General features: G+C 32.3%; 1 protein-coding gene across 1 annotated transcript in view; it reads left to right on the top strand.

Annotated features, from left to right (window-relative positions):
* Positions 1–27,558, top strand: part of LOC126733656 (jmjC domain-containing histone demethylation protein 1-like) — a 129,141-nt gene that overhangs the window by 82,495 nt on the left and 19,088 nt on the right. The window contains exons 3-15 of the mRNA XM_050437049.1: positions 5,214–5,445; positions 10,377–10,564; positions 10,614–10,734; positions 10,790–10,946; positions 11,003–11,173; positions 11,229–11,388; positions 16,597–16,744; positions 17,318–17,473; positions 17,529–17,622; positions 17,685–17,860; positions 24,744–24,849; positions 24,912–25,058; positions 25,118–25,268. Of these exons, the coding sequence (XP_050293006.1) occupies positions 5,214–5,445; positions 10,377–10,564; positions 10,614–10,734; positions 10,790–10,946; positions 11,003–11,173; positions 11,229–11,388; positions 16,597–16,744; positions 17,318–17,473; positions 17,529–17,622; positions 17,685–17,860; positions 24,744–24,849; positions 24,912–25,058; positions 25,118–25,268 (2,007 nt within the window). The remainder of the gene's footprint in view (positions 1–5,213; positions 5,446–10,376; positions 10,565–10,613; positions 10,735–10,789; positions 10,947–11,002; positions 11,174–11,228; positions 11,389–16,596; positions 16,745–17,317; positions 17,474–17,528; positions 17,623–17,684; positions 17,861–24,743; positions 24,850–24,911; positions 25,059–25,117; positions 25,269–27,558) is intronic.

Genomic DNA, 27,558 nt, shown 5'->3' with positions numbered 1-27,558 from the left:
AACTTTAAGTTTTTTCATAAAAATAATATAGGTACTAGTGATGTTTCTTTGATTTTGTTATTTAAAATGTTCATGAGAATTATTTTCTATTAAAACATATTCCTCCACTTTATTCCTAATTAACTTCAAATGTCAACTTTAAAGATTAAGACCTTATCAATAATAATTCTGCGATGCGGTACAAAGACAAATCAATGCAAAAAATGCCAAAAATTAAGTCTTATAGGTTTAGAACCGTTTTATTTTTCTAGGCACGTGCATTTTTTTTTAAATTTTAGCGTTTGAAATAATAATGGAGAATTTTTAATTTTAATGCGAACAAAACCAAAATGATCATTCAACAATTTTTCGCGATTTTTACAATTTTTTTCAATGAAATAATATGGTAGGTGTAATATTTTATGTAGTTTTATAGAGGCACATAATGCAGGCGACAAAACCTCACTAGATATTAAGACCCAAGCAATTTTATCTCAGTGTATCTAAATAAATAAGGCAAAAATCATAGTCACAAGTTTCTAATAATAAGTTAAATCAATATGTTAATTAATAAACTTAATTAAAAAACTTTAATAAACTAAAAATTAATTAAAACATCCATTTTCCCAAAACTTAATTTTTGCGAATACCTCGTTCTGCCTTTATACGGCGCGGCGCGGCGCGAGAGAATTAGATAAAATTTAAAATGTTATCAATAATGGCAACGTCGCTTCGATTCTTACACGGTTAGCGCATAAAATATTCTTATTTAAGGAAGCATTGATGTCTCCTTGTCGGTTCACAGCTTGCCATTTACGTGGGTTATCTATTCGTTAGTATAATTATCTTTGATTTTAGGTAGTTTTGCTCCAAATATGGGCTGAGTAGTACAGCTCTCAGAACTGTTCGTACAGCTGAAGTTAAAGAAAATGTTTTATATGCTGTCGTTGAAAATCTTACAGTTGAGGTTAGGAAAGTAGCTCGAGAATTTCAAATTTCCAAATGTACAGTAAATGCCATTTTTCAAGAGCAACTGGCTTAAACGCGAATGATAAACCTATACAAGGCAAGGGTAGAATTTTCTACATGTCTCTTAAGAAAGTTTAATGATGACAATGGATTTACTTGGTTAATATTATTTTCGGACAAAGCAGGATTTCGAAGGGATGGACGGATTAACTCGCATAATCTTCACATTTATGCAGACGAAAATCGTCAGGCAATAATGCAAACCCGCCACCAAATACAATTTCAAATTAATTTATGGGCAGGAGTAATTGGACAATATTTAATAGGATTCATTGAGTTGTCACCTAGACTAAATGGCCAAAGATATTTACAATTGTCATTATGCTGGAAGATCTTCCTTTAAAAACACGAATGAATATGTGGTGTATGCATGACCACGCTCGATTTCATAATTTCAGTTTATTAGTTAGTGAGTATCTAAATAGAGTCTTTAGAACTTTTTTTAGAACTTTAGACACTTCTACCAAGTGGACCTTCTTTGTTGCGGGAGTAGGAAAAAATAAGATTTTTCTGTCAGTTGTTGTATACAAAATAGCGGATAAAAGTTATACCGATAAGTTTGTACCGAACTAATGCTATAAGTGACGCCCCCTAGAAATTTGGCCATAAAAATTAACAACTTTCCCACTCTGTCAAACTATTAACTTTTAGGCTAAGGTATGTTTGGGTCAATTCACATATTTTGGTCTGTAGTATCTCCCAGTCTCGAGATTTCTCAACTTTTCGCAGTCTTCAAATGGTCGAAAGCAAATTTTCATTCTATGCACCCTCATAATACATAATTTAATTCAATTCTCTTGCATTTAAACCTGCGATTGTCTAATCAATTCTGACGTCACGCAACTGCAATTCGCGTGTGAAGGACCTTATTAGATATGTATCACATTAATCTAATACAGTATTGTTTGGCGAAAATTGTCATAATACGTACGACACCCATCCTGCATATCATATCGATATGCTGCGGATGTGCTCGCGATTCCTGCGATGGCGATCGACCGACCCGACGGTAACAGACTCCGTTTGCGGAATACTTGAGGCGCCTCCTGTGTGTGTTTTTATGTTTTGACGCGCGTGTGGTCTGTATTTCGCATTGTTGCCGCGAATATTTGAAATAAATCTTTGATTACTCTCACTGTCCACCGAATATAGATGAATACTTCTCAGATAGGAAACCTTTATAAGAGCCAGTAGAACACTAGACGTCGATCGACTGTTGCGCCCTCTGAATGTCGAGGAGTAGTACTAAAGGAAGTGAAAATTGGTTTATGACGTCATAATAGCGGGTAGTTTAAAATTTGATTATGGCGCCAAATTTGAATTTCGCTCTACTATACCGTGCTCTTAAAATTTGTGGGATATGTGTTTCTTTCGAAAATTATAGCAGGCGGATTGAAAAGGTGTTAAATTATGATTTTTTTTTCCCCATATTAAATAAAGTCCTTGATTTGTCACTTTTTCTATTTGCGTACTAAAAGTTCTGAAAGACCCATAAATTTCCTACTAGTATTCAGAAAATATATTACTACATTATAAAAAGAGATTAAAGTAAAAAATTTATAAGTATAATATACAATAAAAATTAACAGTTGGACTCTCTTGACACATTATATAACATACAATCATAACATATACAAATTCTTCCATATTCCATAATAACCAAGAAATGACCGCAGACTCATACCAGTAATGTCCCTTAATAAATATTTTAAATTAAATAACTATCAACAAATTAGCAATGAAAGAGCCAACAGGTAAATATTTAACATCAGAAACAAAAGATAAACTATTCACAGATGTATTACTCTATTATAAAAAGATTATAGAACAAAAAAACACAATTTATTTAATCAAAATTAATACTTATATATGCTTGTTAAAATATTTAAAAAAAAATTCCATAATGTATAAACTCAATTTAATGAGGAACTTTGTTGTATGAAGAGCATATATAGCAAAAGCTTATAGTAAATGTACCAAGGCAATAAAATTTTATAAAATCACCAACTTACTCCCTTACTTAATTCACTATTATAAATAAATAATGTCTATAAGAAAAAGTAAATACTAATATGTCTTCCTGTACATATATTTATTATTACTACAATCCACTAAAAGTTGAACAATGAATTTTATAATATGCAATGTAAAACTATAATCTTAGTCCAACTGGAAAAAAAACTAACTACACATTTTGATGAAACACATTCTTTTTTTGGAAAATTGAGATAGATTTAGTAATATGAAAAAAATTATTATCTAATAACACAGCTATGAACGAAAAACTTCTCTGAAATAATGCAGTAGTATGTTCTGGCATATTTAACTTGTTTCTTACTCTCAAAGAGCGATCTCATTCAACAAGTTGTATCTAGAATTTTATAAATAAACATTAAAAGAAGATACTTAAACAAACTCTCGACATTCAGCCAATTCAACTGTTGCATGTTTGATGAAATGTGGTCAAATTTCTTGAATCCATAAATAAATCGACAGCAGTTATTTTGCATCCTTTGAAGCCTCATTTTTTCAACCTGAGTAAGACATGGGTAAAAGATAGTTAAACCGGAAGTCAATTTTGATAAAACATATGTTTTACATAATTTTTTACGCACTTTAAAGTTCAAAATATGTTTGTTTGCGTATAAAACTTTCAAACATACATATGTCCTTTTACTCAGTGTTGAATTTATCATAGTAGCGTTCCTTAGTAAATATTTTACATATAACTATCAAGAAATTAGTAATAAAAGAGGCAATAAGTGAGTTATAAGCAAAATTTACAGAAATTACCATTTTTTCATTTGCCTTTAAAAATTTCATAGACTGGAAGATTAGTATAGAATCCAAAACTGTTCATGCATTGAAACTGCTGAAATTTTAAAGTTTTAAAAACTTTAGAGTAAGTTTTGACATCGAGGCTGTCAAAAAGTCTAGACGGAAACAAGATGAATTATGCTGCACATTGAGCTTCACTGCATAGTTTATTTTTTAATACAATGTCTAGAAATAGAAAGCATATTTTAAAGTATTATTTATTTTAAACATTTAAAAAATGTTGCTATATTATTCACCTGGGTGCGGTTTTTAACTGTCAATCCATTAGCATATTCAAGCCTGCTGCTCTATGTGATCAAAATCGCCACTGACCACACTCAAAAGTGGTCAGTACTTTATAATTGTAGTCTGAAATAACACATTTTTAAAGGGAATTTACTATACATCTTAGACTCTTATTGAATTCAAATATATCATACAAAATATCATCTGGCCACACAGCAATGGTGAGAGTTAAAGAGACACATTACTAAGTTATGTATAATATTTTTCTACTACGATAAAGGTAAATTATTAATTAAAGAGCATAGTTTAACCCAAGCAGCTTATCATTAATAATTAACCTTAAGCTACCGCCTCTGATGGGGTCACTTGTGACGAAAACCGTTCTAACTTACCTCGTATTAAGCCTGGGAGCTTAATGGAGCAGGTATATAGCATCTGATTTAAGGCCCCTCCATGAATTGGGCATGAATGAATCAGAAGTCAAAATATTCTCACACACATAGAATTTTAAATTATTTATTACTGAGATTTTAATGGTATCAAGGCTTAAAAATCTGAACTCAAGAATTAAACTATTGAACCTGTTAAAAAAAAACAGAAAATTTGTCTCTTGCAGATTATATCCACAGATTTAACACAACAGCTTCTTTTCAGAATCCATTTTTCACTTTTCTTGTTTACATTTACATTGCATATATAATTACTTATGTAACTACAATGTCGCCAATATCTATATTTGATTCAAAGTTTTTACTGTTTATTTCTCAGTTCTTTTACAACAATATAATTCATTGCTTTTTTTAAATTTTCCTTTATCCTACCTGTAGTATTCCTAAATGAATGAAAACCCCAAATAGAATATATTATTAAAATATATAATGAAGGCGATGAAGTCCAGCATATAAGAAATCATATAAATGATTTCATCTAGCTATAACGTAATTATTAGTTTCCTTTATATTTAAAAGAATCTTCTAAACTTTAATTTTTAGAATGCTTAGTGTGGCCATAAAATCAGGGGCATTAAGTCCAAAAGCTCACCTGCTATTAGCTCTTATGTACTCTTAGCTTGCGTTTTGTTCTCATATTAACCATCCTTACGAGTTAACAGTATCCGTAGTAAAGTATTCTTCTTCTTACAGGTCTAATGGTGCCCTCATCAAAATTCTCCATAAACGATGTGAGAGTGAGCGTCGGCTCTCGAAGACTCTTAGATGTGATGGACGTGAACACGCAGAAGAACAGCGAAATGACAATGAAAGAGTGGCAAAAGTACTACGAGGATCCCAACAAAACGCGGCTTTTGAACGTCATTTCTCTGGAATTTTCCCATACGAAATTGGAGAATTATGTACAGAGCCCCACAGTTGTCAGGTAATTAGAACCTTATTGAGTTTTACAACTCTTAGTACATGAACATAATTTATTCATGCCATATATACACAAAGATGCTCACACATTTCACATACTATTAATAACCAAAGGATTTAAAGCTTAAAAGTTATAGATTACAATTACATATTAGAAAAATCATCCTTTAAAAATTCTTCTATTATAGAGAGCATTATAGAGTTTAGGACCATAGAAGGAAACCCCACCCTTAACCTTATATATCTTATGAAAATGTGTGTATATGTTCTCTATTTTTGGTAAATGATCATGTACATTTTTGTGTGTGGTGTAATCACTAATATGCTTTTAATGACTACCAAACTGGGTAATACATAAATACTAGGTACATTTCAAATTTTAAAGTTTATGTAAATATTTTTTAGTCTTCTCCGTAATGCACTCTTTTCGTTTTTTACTAAACACAGCTCACAGCTTTTCATTGTATACTAAAAATTCTTTTCATATGTGAATAATGCCCCCAGGCTAGCATATGACCACAAAAGCATAATACACATTTAAAAGAACATTGTCAGAAACAACATTCACCAGGGCACATAGAGCATACAAATATGAGACCAGCTGTCCACAATTCTGTTATTGATCCAAGTTAGCCTACTATCTATATGCACTCCAAGAAAACGAACATATTCAGAATTATCTATACCTTCTAAATCTCTCATTAAAAAATAAAGTTTTTCGGTTTTAAACTCGTTTAATGTCATTTGGTTACAATTGAAGGGGTTATTGTAAAAAGGTGACAAGTTACACTTTGTTAAAAACTAAACGGTTTACTGTATAGTAGTTAGCAATAGTATGACCAGCCACATAGTTAAAGGTTTGGGCTTTGTCCAAAAGATGGCACATGAACAGAGGCAATCTGCCAGAAATCATATCGACTTGATACCAAAATATCAAAGCCATTACAGCAGAGCAGATAATCTAAGCAAGACCTTCCTCAACTGTGACATGACTATTGCTGAGCTCTATAGGAAGATGTATATTCCATGGTGTGAGGAAAAGCACATTGTTCCTGTAAAACACAGCTTTTATCGTAAGATTTTTTGTTCTGAATATAACATAGGGTTCAAACTACCCAAATCCGATACATGTAAAACGTGTGATGAAACAAACATCAAACTAGAGTATGCTATTCAAACTAATGATGATGAGGAGCGAAAGAAATGATCTTCCATAATAGATTTACATAAAGCCAGAGCTAAAGCAATGCAATCTGCTCAAATCAGAAAGGGAATATTTGAAAATTGACACTAACAAAAAATGTATAATCTCATTCGACCTACAGCAGGCTATTCCCATTCCAAAATTAACAACTGGACCTGCATTCTACTGCAGGAAGATTTGGCTTTACAATCTTGGTGTGCATGACTGTACTGCTGGGCAAGGGTACGTGTACTTATGAACTGAAGATATAGCTAAGCGGAGATCAGACGAAATTGCTTCTGTGATACTAAAGTTTCTCAGCAATAAAACTGATTTGGAAGATCTTGGGATTTTCACTGATAACTGTCCTGGACAGAATAAAAACTGACAAGTTATGGCATTGTGGCTACAGCTTGTCAAGGAAATAAAGTTTAAAACCGTAACACATCACTTTTTGATCAGCGGCCATACTAATATTTTGCCGTCCGACAGGGATTTTGCCCTTACTGAAAAAAGGCACCGGAAATATGCACCGATAATTTACTCGCCCGAAGGATGGTATGAGGTCATTAAATACGCTACAGTAAAACACCGTTCATTGTAACTAATATGAAGCAAAATGACTTCCTTACTTTTGAGCCACTTCTATCAAATATCAAAAAGAGTGGTCAAACCGTCAGTGGAGAAAATTTGGACTTTTCTGGGATACTCTCCTTTCAATTCAGAGCTGATAATACAAAATCTATTTTTGTCAAACATACAGTTAATGGAGAGTTCAAAGAAGTGAACATTTCTAAGAAACGAAGACCTGTTTGCACAGCTTTAACTGAACTGAATCAGAAGTACAATAAACCTCTGAAAATTGCCTCGAAAAAAAAAGAACGTCCTTACTTCCGCCCGTTTGTCATCCATTCTTCAACAGCCTAAAATCTACCGCCACCGCCGTATAGAATGAAATGGATAATGTAGAAGTTTTGACTAGAAAATTACTTTTTTTATATAAACAGTTTGTTTTTTGATTAATACTATTAAATATTGGGTGTCTTTTCGCTACATTGTTTTTGTATTTATTCGCCTATAATTAAAGAAAATCGTCAATATGAAACAGGTAATAATATGACAAGCCACTTTTTTCCCATCAAAAATGTCCTCCGCGCTTTTTTTTGATAACTCAATATTGTAGACGTTAATATATGACCTACTACACCTGTTTAAAAATATTCAAGGATTGTATTAGTCAAATATGATTTTTACAAATTTTTTTGACACTTCAAAGCTTTTTTTCTCAATAAAATGATTTTGTGGCTTATCACGTTTATCCAATAAGCCCTTCAATTAAACCATTTTGTTACTATTGGGTCTCCTCCATAGCATCCACAATGTGTATTTTCGACAGAGCTTCTTTAATACTGTAGTGTCATCTGCAAAAAACTAAAAACATTGATCTGGATCAGAACTAGGATTGCAGGTCTGCAGATCGTTTATATAAATTATAAAGAACCACGGTCCCAGCACTGACCTCCGTGAGCACCAATCTCATTTTCCAGTAGTTTCTTAAGGTTTTATAGTTATAGTAAGTTTTTATTATTAAAATATGTAAGCTGCTTCTTGCCGTTTAAATAAGAGATTATTTAGTTAATAATGATTTTATCAAATTTGTACAATTTTAGATTTTCAGTTAGCATATGTGGGGAGATAAATAAATACTATTTATTCTTCAGACACAAACATTTAAGCAAAGAAGTTATACTTAATCAGGGCCCAAAAATAAGCATAAGCGTCTATACAAATATGAGCCTGCAAGGCATTAGTTTCCAAAATGCACGGTGTAAAAGTTTTTATTTGATGTTTCTATTTTTTTAATAAAATCTATAATAAAGTAATTATTGGAGTAAAAGTTGGCATCCGGCAGTTTTAAAATTACATAATTTTAAATTACGACGCATCTGATGCTTTTAAAAATGATTTTTATATCAAATAAACTTTCTAAATAATAAATATGCAGTAATGTAAATAATAATATGCAGAAATGATATTCGTCTATGGCTTCTGCTACTCAAGCAGTCCCAAAGTACCATTTCCAGATAGAAGGGTGCAGACAGAGTTTTTCAACATGTTTTCGCTACGACTAGAGAATCTGGATGTTTCCATGTTGTGTGATAATTGTATCTGAAAAAGAATTAGAAGAGGCTATTCTCAGTGCCTTTGAAAATAATCCTATTTCATTTACAACGGGTTCATCATTCGTAGAAGGGTAATTTTAAGTTAAGATTGTAATTCTGCAATTGGATAATGAAAATCGAAGATTGTATGGTATGTTTGTTCACTGATGAAGCACACTTTACGCATGATGGTATAAGTAATCTTCATAATGAACACCGGTGGTCTTAAGAAAACCTTCAGGCTACGGTAGACCATCATTTCGAACATAAATTTAGCATTAATGTGTGATACGGAATGAAATGGTTGTTTAATTAATCCAGAAGACAAATATTTAGACTTTCTTGAAAATCGCTTGGGAAATCTATTAGAAAATCGATACTACAGTTTACGTGTAAGATATTTTTTAAACCAAAACTCTTCAATTGGTCCTAAGAAATTTCTCCTATGGCATACTCAAAATTGTAGTCTCTATAAATTTGTTAAACCTCCAATCACTGAACTGTCTTCATTATCTGATAATTGGAATGTTGTTCCTAGAGACCAAAGAAAAGATATTCCTCAGCATTGAAATGATATCCTCTGGTCATGTAGGTATCTATAAAAATTTGGCAAAATCATTCACAACGTCTACTGCTTCATAAAATATGCTTTTAAGTTAATCAATTGATTTTAATTTATTAACATCTACTATCAAAATATTTTATTGCCAGATTTTTATGATTTTCCTATTCACAGTTTTCCTATAACCCATCGCTGGAATTCTCGAAGGACCCTGCATTATTGTTAATAATTTAGGAAGGAACAAAAGTTGAAATTTGTTTAAAGTTAATAATAAAACAAATTAGGATACAGATTTGAATGAGGTCATAAAATCATCGAAGAATCTATATAGTACACAAAAGTGCTCTGCCTTTAAGATTAATATAAACTATACCTAATATAAATCTCTCACAGTCTTATTTATTATATTAATTTAGTAAGAGCAGAAGAAAGGGCAGGTCCTATTATTTGAACTTGCCAAGAAATATTATACAAGTTTCGATTAAGGTACCTCATAAGGTTTTCTTTAGGAAATGCTCTGTAATAATAGGAGTGATCCCGGATAACTCCCACGTTCTGATTAAACATTTTCAGTAATATAATACTGTTTAACCATCCACCATTGGATAAGAAGTTGATACTCAAAGAGTAATCGCAAATAAATAAATGTCATGCAAAAATGTTTTTAAAGTAAATACAAACGTTTGATTAAACTCTTTTTAACTACTATTAATCAGATTAAAAGAAGTCGTCCATTTTCTCAAACAGACCTAGATTCAATAATCTAAAGGGAACTACACAAAATTTCGGTTTCAAAGGTATTTATTAATTCTAACAGTAGGTTACACGTCTTCCGCTCATGTTAAGAGCATCCTCAGACCTTAAAAATCGACTACAAACAGTACATGCTCGCTCTTAATATAAGCGAATCACGTGTAACCTACTGTTAGAATTAATAAATACTTTTGAGACCGAGACTTTGTGTAGTTCCCTTTAGATTACTATTAATCAGGTTTAAAACTGAACTTACTAATTTTTTTTGCTTCTAGACAAGTAGACTGGGTTGACTGTGTCTGGCCAAGACACCTAAAAGAAAGCCAAGTAGAAGGAACCAACGTCTTAGAAGAGATGAAGTACCCGAAAGTGCAAAAATATTGTTTAATGTCTGTAAAAGGCTGCTATACAGACTTCCATATTGATTTTGGTGGTACTTCAGTGTGGTACCACATATTAAAAGGTAAATGTTTTAGTTTTTTGTCTTATATTCTAAAAACATTTTTTTATAGGTTGCAAGGTTTTTTGGCTCATTCCACCTACAGAACATAATATGAATTTATATGAGCGATGGGTTTTATCCGGCAAACAGTCTGATGTGTTCTTCGGGGATACTGTTGAGAAATGTGCTAGGTCACTATTGAATCAAACTCTTTATATAATTTTAAATAAATTTTTGTCTTTTTAGGATAATTTTGCATGCAGGAAACACGTTTTTTATCCCAACAGGCTGGATACATGCAGTGTACACTCCGGTTGACTCGTTGGTTTTCGGAGGAAACTTTTTACATTCGTTCGGTATTGAAAAACAACTAAAATGTGCCCAAGTCGAGGATACCACGAAGGTCCTTTATTCCCTTAGTACTGAAATAAAAATGTCTTTATTTAAATTTAATTTAAGGTTCCTCAAAAGTTTCGTTATCCATTCTTCACTGAAATGCTTTGGTACGTACTGGAACGGTACGTGCATTGTCTCCTGGGGAATTCGCATTTGACCACTGGTCAAGACGCTCCCATTCCTTCTGACCGGCCTCACATTCATTTGACTCAGGCCGAACTGCATGGCTTAAAAGTATGAAATATTATCTTGAGTTAATTGTCAATGATTTAATCTTATGGTATTTTAGGAAATCGTAAGATATCTTCATATGTTGCCGCCGAACAAAAAGAACTTGCCAGACCTGATACGGGATCCGATAGCGCTGATTCAGGATGTACGAACTCTAATTGGTTTGCACAGGCACGATTTGATCGAATTGGCAATTACTAACAGGCCTGTTCTGAGCTGTGAGTAAACATTTTGATTTATTCTCTTAACCCTATTATAGAACATTTACGTCAAAGGTATTTCAAAATATTAGGCAAAGGCTTATAATAAAAATAAAGCCAGCTACTTAAAAACATAAAATTGAAGCAGATGTTTATGTTTAAGGTATAGTAGTGGTATTCGGAAGTAAGATCTGCAAAGAAGAAAGCACAATTATAATTTTGCAGTATATATTATATGAATTATAAAATAACAACAAATAATTCAATGTTTTTATAAATAAAAGTTTTCCAAAAATACAGCCTCACTTTCTCTTTATTTGTTATAGCATGACGTTTCGGATTTCAGATGACTAGGATACAAAAGCACGCAAACAGTTCAAGTTAGCAGTTACACAATTACAGAATTTAAAACATTTAAAATATTAATTGTTTGTTTCCTGGCCATTTGAAGAAGTCTCAAATCCGAGACGAAACGTCATGCTATAACAACTAAAACAAGTAAAGAGAAAGTAAGAATTTTTGGAGACCTTTTATTTATAAAGACTATATTCTCGGCCTGGAACCTTCACTCCAATAATACATTGTAAAGAAAGTATCGGAAATTTTAGGACTTCAAATGAAACTGATTTTATTTCAGAAGAATTTCCGACGTTTCGTCCTTTATTTCGACCATCTTCAGGGCAGGAAATGACACGCTTTACAGTTAAATAAATGAATAAATAAATACATGAACAAATCAATAAATTAAAACATAAAATAAACCACTGTAAGACAGGCAGTCTTATTTTCTTATGTTTACATCAAATTTTAAAGTTAAATTATAAAAAAAAGAGGAGAAAGTTTGAAAAAAAACTGTTTTCCAAAAAATTGAATAAAAATGCTTCTGAAGCATGGATTTTCATGATGTCTTCAACGAAAGCTAAAAAACACTTCAAAGAATCTTTTAAGACAAAAATCAACTTGATCTGAACACTAGAAGTGGAGTTATGACCCAAGTTACCTCAGACTGTCTTTCCTATTGGACATGTTTTACAAAAAATTGGATAAAAATGCTTCTGATGCATGGATTTTCATGATTTCTTCAATGAACGCCTAAGAACACTTCAAAGAATCTTTTAAAACAAAAATCAACTCGATCTGAACACTAGGAGTGGAGTTATGACCCAAGTTACCTGAGATTCTGTTTGCTCTTGGACATGTTTTTCAAAAAATTCGATAAAATGCTTCTGATGCATGGATTTCCATGATTTCTTCAATGAACGCCTAAGAACACTTCAAAGAATCTTTTAAAACAAAAATCAACTCGATCTGAACACTAGAAGTGGAGTTATGACCCAAGTTACCTCAGACTGTCTTTGCTCTTGGATATGTTTTCCAAAAAATTGGATAAAAATGCTTCTGATGCATGGATTTCCATGATTTCTTCAACGAACGCTTAAGAACACCCCAAAGCATCTTTTAAAACAAAAATCAACTTGATCTGAACACTAGAAGTGGAGTTATGACCCAAGTTACCTCAGACTGTCTTTCCTATTGGACATGTTTTCCAAAAAATTGGATAAAAATGCTTCTGATGCATGGATTTCCATGATTTCTTCAATGAACGCTTAAGAACACTTCAAAGAATCTTTTAAAACAAAAATCAACTCGATCTGAACACTAGAATTGGAGTTATGACCCAAGTTACCTCAGACTGTCTTTTCTATTGGACATGTTTTCCAAAAAATTGGATAAAAATGCTTCTGATGCATGGATTTCTATGATTTCTTCCATGAACGCTTAAGAACGCTTCAAATAATTTTTTATAACAAAAATCAACTCGATCTGAACACTAGAAGTGGAGTTATGACCCAAGTTACCTCAGACTGTCTTTCCTATTGGACATGTTTTCCAAAAAATTGGATAAAAATGCTTCTGATGCATGGATTTCTATGATTTCTTCCATGAACGCTTAAGAACGCTTCAAATAATCTTTTGTAACAAAAATCAACTCGATCTGAACACTAGAAGTGGAGTTATGACCCAAGTTACCTCAGACTGTCTTTCCTATTGGACATGTTTTCCAAAAAATTGGATAAAAATGCTTCTGATGCATGGATTTCTATGATTTCTTCCATGAACGCTTAAGAACGCTTCAAATAATCTTTTGTAACAAAAATCAACTCGATCTGAACACTAGAAGTAAAGTAATGACCCAAGTTACCTCAAACTGTCTTTGCTCTTGAACATTTTTTCCAAAAAATTGGATACAAATGATTCTGATGCATGGATTTCCATGATTTCTTTAATGAACGCTTAAGAACACCCCAAAGAATCTTTTAAAATAAAAATCAACTCGATTTGAGCACTAGAAGTAAAGTAATGACCCAAGTTACCTTAGACTGTCTTTCCTATAGGACATGTTTTCCAAAAACTTGGATAAAAATGCTTCTGATGCATGGATTTTTATGATTTCAAACCTGCGACATTTTCTTTCCTTTTCACACCAAGGACATTAGATTTTATTAATAATTCATGGTATTTACCTATACAACCCTTATTTAAAACGTAATCAGGTACACCAGAAACTAGATGACTGCCATACTGCTCAGTGATCATGTGATCGAGACCTTTAAAACCGAACAAATCAAACCTTCTGTATTTCGTGGGGCTGCTTGTTCCACTTCAATCTTCATTAATCCACATATATTTTCAATGGGACTAAGATCTGGTAAAGCTGCTAGCCATAAAATTGTTGTCAGTTGGTGTTCTTGCATCCAAGCTTGAGTATAGGCAGAAGTATGCAATCTTGGATTATTCTGCTGAAAACGCCACCCCTCTGGATATCTAAAGCATGAGCTGTTTTAAGAAGAAAATCATTTAAAATAACACAATACTTTGCATTTCATCAACTAGGTATACATACAGGCGTAGCATCAAGTTGAGATATTGCTTTCCGAACCATTATTTTAGTGGCAAATTTGAACGGTAAAATTTTTTCTTGATTTTAGACGGTTTGCACCAATTTAGTAAAATCTCGTCAGATATAAAAATATTACTGAAATTATCTCCTTGAAAACGTTGACAAAACTCCATTCTTTATAGCTTTTATACAGGTGTTATTGCAGGGATATTTTATGGTTTCGTTGATATGTAGCTTTGGCTTTTCAGTACCATGCGAACAGTTTTTAAACACACATTTATTCTCCATTGATTTCTAAATCTGATGGCCGAAGTTTTCTAAACCCTAGGCTCTGATTGTCTTTGTTTGCCTAAATTCACTAAACGTCGTATTGAAACTGGTCTATGTCTTATATTTGTACCATTTTTTTTCTATTAATTATTTCATACACTGTAACTTTTCCGAGTTCAGTCAATTGCACTAGTTTTTTAACGTTCCGAATACCCTTTCTATACAAAAATTCAACCCTTTTTTTGTACTTGCAACGTTACTTACCAAAATCACACGCCTGTTTAGAATCGACAATATTTGATAGACATTTGTCATGCGTTTTTATACATAACTCACTATCGGCATAATCGTGTAACAAAATTTCTTAGTATACTAAAAAAAAGTAATACGTCAAGTTCGTATTACTTTTTCAAGTTGTCTTAGTATCTTACGAAAAGAAAATAGATTAAATAAATTAAAAAAAAAAATAAACAGTTCCGGATACTACTTACCGGTTCTAGACGGACTATTTAATTGCACAGCTAAATTATGCGCCTCAAATACAGGAGGAATTATAAAAATTGCCAAAAAATTGTATATGGCGAGTAACGAGTGCACAAAGCGGTAACATTCCGAAGTTTACAAGAAAAATTCCGAGATTAGATGGGCACAAAGTCTATGGTCTCAAAAGATGTTTATTTAAAAAAAATGATTACACGTGTTTCGCCCTAAGGCATCGTCGGATCGGTAAAGCTATAGGATTAACACCACAAACATTCAAGTTAAAACAAAGATAAATACATACAAAATAAAAATAATGTTGACGTTCACATTAATTTCGGTGTCAAAACTAATATATTAAATTTTACTTTTTTTAAAATAAACATCTTTTGAGACTATTGACTTTGTGCCCATCTAATCTCGGAATTTTTATTATCAAGAGGTCTCTTTGAGAAAAATGGACTACTTTTTTGAATTACAAGAAAAATGTAACAAATTATGAAATCCTTAAATTAAATTTTTTTATAAATAACCAAAAAAGCATCTATATATTTTTTAATAAAAAATTTCTTTATTTGAGCAAATAAATAAGTACAAATCATAATAAATAATACTTTAGATTTACCATTTAACAAACTAATAGATTTACAAAGAAGTCCAGATTACCTATACAAATAGGTTTATATACCTTGCTCTACTTAACACATAATTAAATATTTTTCTCAGCGAATATCAGCTATGCTGTTAAATTAACCGAGCATTAAGAAAGATACAGTAAGCTATAAAAAAAAAGTAATATAACGAAGAAAAAAATTTTATTGGTAGGCTTTCAATTTTCATCAATTTCTTTTTCCTACTATTATAGATAATATGGTATATTTTAAACACCCTTTATAATTAAAAGTTTATACGTGAGATCCGCCTAAAGCGTTCAAATTAAACTTCAGGCTTTTGATAAATATTCAAAAAGCGTTCGGAAAGAACAAAGGAAAATATATTTTTTATATTATGGCCTGTCATATTGGACTTAGAACTGTGTTACAAAAATATTTTTTTTTAAGTTTTGTATTATAATTTAAGCAAAATGAAATTATTAATTAATCAAAAATTGAAACATTACTTGCCAATTTTGATTAAATTAGATATTTCAGATAATCTTTCTTAATAAATCCTTTGGTATATGTGCAGAAAAATTACTTTACTTTTAAAAGTATTTATCAAACACAAATTTTGGAAGATATATTTAACCGAAATTTACCTATTTAATGGAAAATGTTTTTTGTTTGGTTTTCAAGCCAAATTAATAACATCAAATATCCGGCCTTCCATTTTAATATTTGAATAATTAACTAAACAATATCTGTATTACATTGACAGAGTAAAATAAAATAAATAGTAAAATATAACCTTTCTCCATTACTTTCCTTTATACTTCTCCGTGATTACCCTATACCCTGATTTCAATTCTTCTTGAACTAATACTATTTGTCTCTGATAAAATACAAATACTGATTCTTAAATGATTATTCCCAATATCATACACTTGAGGTTTTTTTTGCTTTAAACTTTTTCAGTGCCACCGGATGACACTAAAAAGAACGTGTTCAAAAATAACCCGAATAAACTGGGTCCAGGGAAACCTCCACAAGCGTTTAAGGGGCCGAAGACGTCCCCCGGGGCAGCAGCAGGTGATAAAGGAGGGCCTCGGAGAAGACGAACAAGGTAAATAAATCGTTAAAAAAAGCTTAAAAATAAAATGGCCCCATTCATAAAACAGTTTTTATTATATTGCTTATTCCCTACAGTATTTATACATAACATATGTTATGTGTACTATATTTATTAAGGTAAAATTATTGATAAATATATGTATGTTTTTTAAGTGAATATTGTTACATGGAAAGAATAGAAACATTTATTTTGTGTTTATATGGATCTTTCGATAAACTTTTATGATGATGTATAAAATGTAATTTCGATTAAAATATCTTTATCCTTCAGTTACATGGATTTTTTCTTCTGCTTTTTTGCAATAAAAATCAGTTTAAATGTGATTAAAAGACAATATAATCTAAAAATAAAACAATGTAAATATACAAAATAGTAATACCGTTAATTGCATTTATGCAAAAATGTAAGAATCTTACTAGTACGATCAGCTTTCTTTGCAAAAAGAAATGAAATATAAAGGCTAATAGGACCTGTGAATGTAATAAACAATAAAGCAAATTTTGTAATCAATTTTTGCAATACAAATCCACCTTTTCATTTTTCAAATTTATATTGCTATTTAAGATGTAAAAAGTGTTCGGCCTGTATGCGACCAGACTGTGGCGAATGCACTTTCTGCTTGGACATGGTGAAATTCGGCGGACCGGGCAGGGCGAAACAAACCTGCAATATGAGACAGTGTCTGCAACCTATGTTGCCTGTAACAGCGGCTTGTGCAAAGTAAAATTAAATTATAGCGATTTGTCTAATAATTCTAATTTTACTTTTGTGGCAGGTGCGGACTAGACGGTTGGATGCAAACCCCGGTGGCGCCTTTACAAAAGGGACCCCAAAGGTGTGATACGCCCAGCATCTTAATGGAATGCTCTGTAAGTAAACGTACTGGTTTATGGTTATTGATGATATGTTATTTTTACGGTATTTGTTTTAGGTTTGTTATGAGATCGCACATCCGCTTTGCATGCAAAGGCTGTGTCAGGAATTTAGTGGTTATATTAACGAGGATATGCCGAACTCTTGGGAGTGTCCCATGTGTTGTAAACTAGGAAAAAATACTGATTATAGACCGAGGCATTTTAGAGCGAGGCAAAAATCTTCGGATATCAGGTATGAAAGTTTTAATGCAGTTCGTGTTATTTAATTACACATTTCTCAGGAGCCTTTTAAATATTTTTAAAATGCACTGGCACACATTCTACTGCTGTTAAACAGTAGAATGTTATAATGTTAATTTTAATTTTTTTATGTTTATATTTGCTTTGTGATATAAACTAAATATAAAAACTATTCATATTCTGGGACTATAGTACATATTGAACATTAAGAAATCATGCCAAGAACTCGTGATTTTATAATGGGCCGTTAATTGCAAAGTATCTACATATTTTAACAATTGCGGTAACAAAAATATGATTTAAGAAATAAAAAGATTCTGGAAATTTTCGTAAAACTAGGTACTTCTGAAATTGATAAAACTATTTTAAAAACCTAAAAAAAAAAATAACCCCAACAAGACAAAAATTGTCGTTGACTCTAAGAATCTAAAGGCATTTAAAAACTTCAGCATGACTTTTAACGTAAACGTATCTATCGATTTCATATTTAAAGAAATATTGTAAGTGAAGAATTACTGATTTTAATTTATCAGTCATTGGTAGAGTCACTGCTAAGATATGAAGTGATAGTTTGGTGAGGCCTATATGGAAATTCTTTGAAACGACTTTATATACTACGAAACTTTATTTTAAAGGTTATGTACAAAAAAGATGTCCTACTCAACATCTCTATTCTGGAGAGATTTTTAATATATGTGTGTTCGAAAAAAAAAACGCTCGGACCCGTCAATTTTTATTTCAAGTTGCGCATTTTTGTACGTGAAGTTTGTATATACAGGGTTGCTCAAAAATTCAATCGTCGATTACGACCATCAACTTCATTTTTTTAAATGAAAGCACTTTTTTTTATTTCATCTTTGAATTCGCATGGAATTTTACGTATGTTTCATGCATCATGTCCTATACCTATAAAGTCAACACTTATCGAAAAAAAGACGATTCATGTAACAAATACAAAAAGAACAAAAATTAAGTTAAATGTTCAAAATGGTTGCCATTCACGGCTTGACAATATCCAAGGCGATCAATAAAGTCTCGTTGCACATTTTCAATAATTTCCAGAGTTATGGCGCGCACTTCTCTGCGAATTCTCTCTTTCAAGTCGTCTAGATTATTTGGCCTATTAACAAATACCTTCGACTTGAGTTATCCCCACAAAAAAAGTCCATTGGTGTTAGCTCAGGCGACCTAGCAGGCCATTCGATGGGTCTTCTCCTTTCTATCCACCGATTGGGAAAGGTTTCATCCAAAAATGTACGCACAGTGGCAGCATAGTGCGGAGGAGCGCCATCTTCCTGGAAAATTAGTGTTCTTCGTCAGGATAGTCTGGGTCCAATGGATTTGGAAATAAAGCTAGTAATGCTGGAACTAATTCAAATTGGAGAAAATCGACATACACTTGTCATCCAATGCGGCTTTTCTGTTGCCCAATATCGACAATTTTGTCTGTTCACACTACCATTCAAACAGAACGTGGATTCATCGGAAAAAATTATATTTGTTACTGAATGGTCGCTGGTTCAATTGTGGCTAATTTAATCAGAAATTAGCGAATCCACCTTCGATATATTGCTGGTTCTGATTACTATTAAGTTTTTCCTTATACAAATGCCCCAAACTCTCAAATCTTATTTTTTCTCAATGAAGGACCAATAAAACACTTTTTCACTTAAAATGTTTACTAATTATATTAATACTAGATATTTAAGGAAATAACGGAGATCGAGAGTCAACCGATTTCAGTAAGAATGAAAAAATAAGAACGAGAGACGTAACCAATATTATGATAGGCGAAGAGCAACTGCCTTCTATTTTACCCCTCTTAATAGCCAAAAATAAATCCCAGACACGTTTAATAATCGTATGATGGTTTCCCAGAAGTATAATGAATTATGTTTTTGTTAGGGTTAAAGTTGGCCTATCCAAATCATCCTGGGCACAAATCATCCTACCTAAATCCAAACATCCTGGGCACAAAGGCCTTGAATTTAAAATGGCTTCTATCTGAGCCAAGACAGTGGAAAACTCTTCAAATGTTAATTGAGTTTCCCCTACAATTTTGCGAAGAATGGTTTTTGTCGATTTTATTCCAGCCTCCCATAAGCCACCCCAATGAGGACTGCTAGGCGGTATAAATTTCCACTCTATTTCCTTTGTGGATAAAAAATGTGATTGTGTCTAAATTTGAATTTGAAAAATTCATGAACTTCGCGTAATTGATTTTTTGCTCCCTGAAAGTTAGTGCCGTTATCGCTATAAACAGTTCCTGGTAAGCCCCGTCGTGAAATAAATCTTTTAAATGTTAGTAAAAATGCGTCAGTGGATAGACTTGAAACCAATTCAAGATGTATAGCTTTCGTAGCCATACATACAAATAATGCTATATATGTCTTTGAAATCGCTGCTTTGCGAACCCTTGTCTGCTTAATAAAGAAAGGACCTCCAAAATCAATTCCTACCTTTAAAAATGGACGTGAAATTGAAACCCTATCCGACGGTAAACTACCTATTAACTGACTTGAAACCTTAGCCTTGAACCTGTAACAAACGACGCACCCCTTTATGACTGTTTTAACTTCAGTTAATCCATTTATTGGCCAATATCAATTGGCCAATGCAGTAGTTTTTTGTGCTCAAACAATATAATAAGCCTAGTAACATGATGTTTAGATGGTAAAATAATAGGAAATCTTTGACTATAACTAACTGTTGCATTTGCAAGACGCCCATTGACCTTTAATAAGCCATCGATGTCAATAAAAGGATTTAAACATTTAATAGTGCTGTTTTTCAATATTAAATTTTGTCTTTCTTCTTTTTGATCAACACCTTTAGAAGTTTTTAAATAATGAATTTCCTGAGCAAATCTTTCCATTTGAACTAATCTAATGATAGTTCTAAGAGAAATGTCTAACTCTTCAACTGTTAACGGACCTATTTGCTTATTAACATTTTTACAATTATTAAAGAATCGGAAGCAAACACTTACAGTTCTTTGTAAAAAAGAAAAACTAGAATATCTTTTCCAATCAATAACAATTTGTGAACAAGTTTGAACTAAACTCACTTTTTTTTCTTCATGTAATGATGCGAATGAATTTTGTATTTGCTTAATAACTGGCAATTCCTTATTTTCGCGAAGAAATGACGGCCCATTCCACCATTTTTCACACATAAGCAAATCTCTTGGATAAACTCCACGTGATATATAATCTGCTGGATTGTCCTCAGACTTAATGTGTCTCCATTCATAGTTAATGGTTAGTTCCTGGATCTCAGAAACACGATTAGCCACGAATGTAGTCCAACGTGAAGGAGTATCCTTTAACCAACACAAAACAATATTTGAGTCTGTCCATAAGATGACCCTTTTTGACTTCATCCCGAAAATTTCTAAGACCCTGTTAAGTAGTCTTGATAAGAGTAAAGCCCCGCATAGTTCTAGTCGTGGCAACGATACGGTTTTTAAAGGTGCAACTCTAGATTTTGAGCAAATCAAATTACAACTTATCTTCCCATCTTTAGAGATGCCCTTAATATAAATGCAAAAGCACCATAAGCTGCCAAAGAATCGCAAAACTCGTGAATTTCTATATTTGTCAATGTTCCTGAACCCAAGAATAAGTAACGAGGAATTTGCAATTTGACTAAATCTGGAAGAATATCAGAAAGACCTTGCCATTTTTCCAACAAATGTGCTGGAAGTTCATGGTCTCAATCTATTTTGCTTATCCAGATTTGAAGCATTAAGATTTTTGCCAACAACACTACTGGCCATATCAGCCCTAATGGATCAAACATTTGCGGAATTTGTGATAAAACTATTCTTTTAGTATATTTCATGTTGTTTATCTCAACGGGAGCTGAAATTTTAAAAGAGTCTTTAAAAGGAGACCATGATAAGCCTAAAATTTTATTCGATACACTCTCATCTTGAAATTCTATTTCGTTTTTAGAATCACTTAAATCTGAAAGTAGTAGTGATGAGTCATTAGATGAAAACTTATGTAAATACAATCCCGCAGATCCTAACAATTCTGTAAGTTGAGTCAACAACTCCTTGGCTTCTTCCCTTGAATTAGCTCCTCCTAAAATATCATCTACGTAGCACTGCTGCAAAAGAGCCTTGAATGCTAATGGAAACTCCATGACCTTATCAGTAGCCAACTTACTCAAACAACGAGTAGCCAGATATGGAGCACAGTTGGTGCCATAAGTAACAGTTTGAAGTTCAATACATTTAAAATTATTATTTCGATCATCTCTCCAAATAATATTTTGCAAAAAGCATTGCTGAGGATTAATCCTCACCATCCTGTACGTTTTTTTTATATCAGCTATTATTACATAGCTGAAAGTTCTAAATCTACACAAAATATCAAATAACTCTGGTTGAGTTGTAAATCCTTGATTTGTAAATCCAAAAACAACCCTAAGTTTTGTGGATACATTTGATTCCCGTATTACGCAATGATGCGGTAAAAAATTTCTTTGTACCCCATTTTGATCTAAATTTTGTTTAAAATCATATTCTACATAACGTGCATGTCCCAATAAAATATACTCCTCAATAAATTTCTTATATTCATAAAAGATCTCTGGATACTTTAAAAACTTCCGTTCAAGAGAATAAAATCTTTTAATTGACGTAGTTAGAGAATTACCCAACCTATGAATATCATTATCGCTACGCAATGGCAAATCTACTTGATACTGTCCATTATCCAAAATCTTCACAGTATCTGAAAAGATCTGTTCGCAATGTCTATCATCTAAGGATAAATTTTTTTTATTTGAAACCTCTTCCAATTGCCAAAATTTTAGCATAGTTGTATTGATATTTTCAGTACCCAACGATTGCCCTAAAAGTGTAACTTGAAAATGACATGAATTAAAATAATCCCTTGACTTAGCTGGAGCAGTACCACAAACCAACCACCCTAACTGAATCTCTTGTAAAACAGGCAACCCAACACCCAATTTTATTAGTCCTGGTAAGAGAACATCAAAATATATGTCAGCTGCAATTAACATGTCTATCTCTGAAGTTTTATAAAAATACGGATCAGTTAATTTTATATGCCCAGGAATATTAAATTTGTCTATATCTATATTGACATGCGGTAAAGGGCATGTTACTGTATTTAAAATATAACAGCTCATTTTAATACTTCTATTATTAGAATACCTTGTTTTAATCTGAATGTCCGCCATATCATTTACATGAGCGATACTAGTTCCTATACCCCCTATCGTTAAATGCTGTTTATATGGTTGAACCTCTAATTCTCTTAAAAGTTTAGATGATATAAAACTAGACTGAGAACCTGAATCAAGAATAGCCCGAGCTTTAATTATCTTACCATTGCCTGTGCATATTTCAACAATTGCAGTTGCTAATAATATTTGTGACTTAAATCCCTGAGTATGCAGTGTTCTTTGAATAGCTGAAGAAGAAGTTGTACCATTTGTACTTAAATGAATCTGCTCATTGTCTTTTACATTTTGAGTATGCATAACTCCGTGACCCTGGTGATTATTTTCTTGAATAGTATTCAGTGGAAAACGCTCCTGATTACTTTGTGAGAAATTACCCTTTTCATTGTTAGAACTAAAACCTAAGACATTTCCCCCTTGCACATTGCCTTAATATTGTCATCATGTAAAAGTGAATTATGCTTTCTTTTACAAAAATTGCACCCTAAAGATTTACAATGTATTACTGTATGATTAGTACCTAAACAATTAGTTAGTCAGTTACTAAATTATTATTTAGATTTTACATGTTTTGTAAGCGTTCACAAAACTCATTTCGCCTATCGAAATTGTCATCAAATAACTCTTGCACAGTTATAACTTTGTAGGGGTGATATTTGTGCTTTTTAACTATTCGGTGAACTATAGATTTCGCCATGTGTAAATTTGCCCCAATCTGCGACAGAGGAGTGCATGGATTTTCTTCCAAAGAAAGCATAACGTCAAGTTGTTTATTTTCATCTCGAGCAGGACGACCAGAATTTTGCAGATCTCTAACATGACCGAATTCTCTAAATTTAGCTTCTATTCTACTCACCACCTTTTGACATATCGGAGGACTATCAGGATGGATTTCATTGAATAATTGAGCAGCTTCTCTTTGAGTACGTGTTCTATCACCAAACCCAACCATGCACAGAATTTCAATTTTTTCTCGTTCCGTTAACTTTACCATTGTGAAACCCGCAGCTTTGCTCGTACACTTCACACTTGACAATATCTGTTTGGCGTACAACTGTCATACAGTTTCTATGAAATTATACGGTCACCAGCTAACAATAAAAAAACACGAATGAATGAAATTTTGCTATGTATAAAAATTCTCAGAGATAAGGTGACTGGTAAGGTGAACTTCAATAATAATGTTTGGTCGTCTTTTTTTCGATAACTGTTGACTTTAGATATAGGACATGATGCATGATAATTTTTGGTCTTACTGATTAATTTGTTTAAATCAAGTCAAAATCTTTTTGTAATATTTTCATTATATGCAAGATTTTTAAGTCACTTGATTAGTCCAACTGTGGTCCATTCTTTTCTCTTTTTTATAACTGCTTTTTAAGATTGTTGTTTTTCTTTTAATAGTTTCTCTTCTTGTTTGTTACATTGTTTTCAATAGTGTTAAAGTTGGGTTGAAGTTTACACATATCTAAGAAATACATTTATGATACTACTTTTACAATTCAAACAGTAAAAGCTCTCTAGAGGAAATATAATAATATATATGGCCTCTCTAGAGGCCAAATACACAAAAAAAAAAACTGTAATAGTTTAAAGAATATATTTATTGTTATTGCCTTAAGTACGACTTTTTTTAAAACAAAATATTCAATTTTCAGGAGAACTAGTATAAGTTCGGACGCCTCCAGTGCATTCGAACACAAAATGCAACCGGAACACTCGGATTCTGGCAGTGAGAACGATCAAAAAGACTCCAAATTACAGGTAAACTTAACTGAAAACCTCTTAATAAACTTTTTACGAATTCAAATTTATATATAATCCAGGAATTGTTACCAATTAAAAAGCGTCGGTCGAGTGAAAACTCCGAAATAGAAACGAAGTTGGTACCACCGCCGACATTGAATGACAGCCATAGAAAAACCGCATTTAGGACGCAACTCGCGCAACAGATTACTAGTAACAGTACAAAGGTAGGAAAGGTTTTCAATTTGTCATAAATATGAATTTAAACCTTTAAATTGTGTTTTAGGCGATGAAAAAACCACTAGTAGTTGTAAGGCCGGCGCCTCTTATGATCCTAAACCCCATAGTACCTACGAATAATTTAGTATTAGATAAGAGAGTTATTTTGTGCATATTCAAGTACTTAACGCCTAAGGAGTTACTTAATTGTGCTTTAGGTAAGTGTTTTAACAAATATATTTTCTAAGCTATCTAAATTAGTAAATTTAATTTATTTAGCTCCTGGATATATTAAATCTAATTTAGACAAAATCCTAATAATAGTAATATTAAGACTAGGTCCGATTTTTTAAGTATATATTGAAACTTACAAAAAGCCTACTAAGTTCTTGCACATTTAACCCGGTGAGAGTTAAATTAAGAGTGACGAGCAAATTTCATTATAAAACATTTATTAGATCAGTTATTTGCTTGTTCAATACATTTTTACAAAAATAACTTATTTTGTTATTTTTGTAACCTGTTAATATCTTCCTCAGTGCATAAAATTAATAATGAACAATAGTACGAAAATGAGGAAAGGTAATATTATTATAAACTCACGTTTCAGTCTAATAATAAATTTAAATAACTACGAAGAGGTGTAGTCTAGCTTAATAGCTATACAAATATGCAATAGAATTACGTCTAAATTTCACTTTTACTTTTTACTTTCACTTTTACTTATATATTACTAATATTATACAGTGTGGTGACTTTAACTGGAATAAATTCAGTTAAAACTAATCAAATTTTATCTCGCAAAATTCCTGAGACCCGTCGATTTTTGTTTATTATTTTTCACATTTCACGATAGTTTTTGTATTTTTTCACCTACAGGGGGGGTCCAAATTAACCCAAACTTTTTTTTTTTCAAATGGAAAGCCACTTTTTTTAAACTTTCATTGAAAAGAGCCCTTTTTCCTGATTAAATTGCCCTATTTACTTTTGTGATTATCTAAAGGAGAAATACGAAAAAAAAAACATTAAATTATTAAAAGGCTCGAAATATTTTGTGTTGGTAAATTTTTGGCGTGTTTGTTTATTTTATTGGTATCGAGACATTTCCTGACATTGTTGTAGTGTCACTGTTAAAGTGAATTTCAACCAGTTGTTAAATAAGATAACTTATATTGAAGAAATGCCTTATTTATCCGAATCCCACAAGATTGAAATCTTAATGATGATTGGTTATAGGGACAGAAGTCGTACTCAGCTAGAGGTTGTCCACTTATTCAGGCAGAAATATCCAGATTTGCCACCTATTAACCAAGGTACGGTTAGTAAAATCGAAAGCAGATTTCGAGAAGTTGGGCACGTGAGGGTTGTTTCAAGACAATGGTCTTCTAAAATTGATGAAAACACCCAATTAAATGTATTGTTAGCGATGGAAGAAAATCCGGTAACTGCAGCCAGAAGAGTAGCTCGCGAAAGCTCTATTCATCATAAATATGTGCTAAAAATTTTAAAAAGTGCAAACAAACGACCTACTAAGCCTTAAATAAAATGCAACCCGTTCAAGAGTTATTGAAAGACAATCCACATCGTAGAGTTCAGTTCTGTGAATTAATGATGAACGCCATTGACGAAAATCGCATATCTTCGGAGTGGATCCTTTTTTCTGAAGAGGCTACATTCATCCTAAATGGCCATGTTAATAAGCAGAACTGTCTGACGAGAACCCACACTGGGTAAGGGAAACTAATACACAATATCCCGAGAAAACTAATGTTTGGGCTGGCATAATTGGCAGGCAAGTTACAGGGCCCATATTCTTCAATGATACTTTAACTGGGGAAAGATATCTAGAATTTCTTGAACATGAACTAGTTTCAGTCTTACGTGCCTTATATCCGAGTCAGTTCGATCCAGATTTGTATGATGAAAGAATCTGGATGCAACAAGATGGTGCTCCCCCACATTATACCCGTAATGTACGCCAGTATTTAGATGATAATTTTCCAAACAGATGGATAGGTAGAAGAGGTGCAATCGAGTGACCGGCACGTTCTCCCGATCTCACCCCACTAGATTTTTTTCTGTGGGGACATTTGAAAAGTCAAATTTATATGAGCAAACCAGGAAACTTAGACGAACCTAAAGAACGTATTAGGCAAGAAATCCGACAAATATCTCCAGAAGTGTTAGAAAATGTCAGAATTGAATTTTATTATCGTCTTGGGCTTTGCCAACAAGTAAATGGTGCTCATTTTGAGCATCAATGTATAAGATGCAAAAACGCAACTTTTTGATAATTTAATGGTTTTTATTTTTTTTTCGTATTTCTCCTTTAGATAATCACAAAAGTAAATAGGGCAATTTAATCAAGAAAAAGGGCTCTTTTCAATAAGAGTTTAAAAAAAGTGGCTTGAAAAAAAAAGTTGGGGTTAATTTAATTCCCCCTGTAGGTGAAAAAATACAAAAACTATCTTGAAACGTGAAAAAAAATAAACAAAAATCGACGGGTCT

The sequence above is a fragment of the Anthonomus grandis genome, chromosome 2 (genome assembly GCF_022605725.1).
Source record: "Anthonomus grandis grandis chromosome 2, icAntGran1.3, whole genome shotgun sequence".
NCBI lineage: Eukaryota > Metazoa > Arthropoda > Insecta > Coleoptera > Curculionidae > Anthonomus > Anthonomus grandis.
Note: the sequence above shows the minus strand (reverse complement) of the source record. Positions and strands in the feature narration are given on the sequence as shown.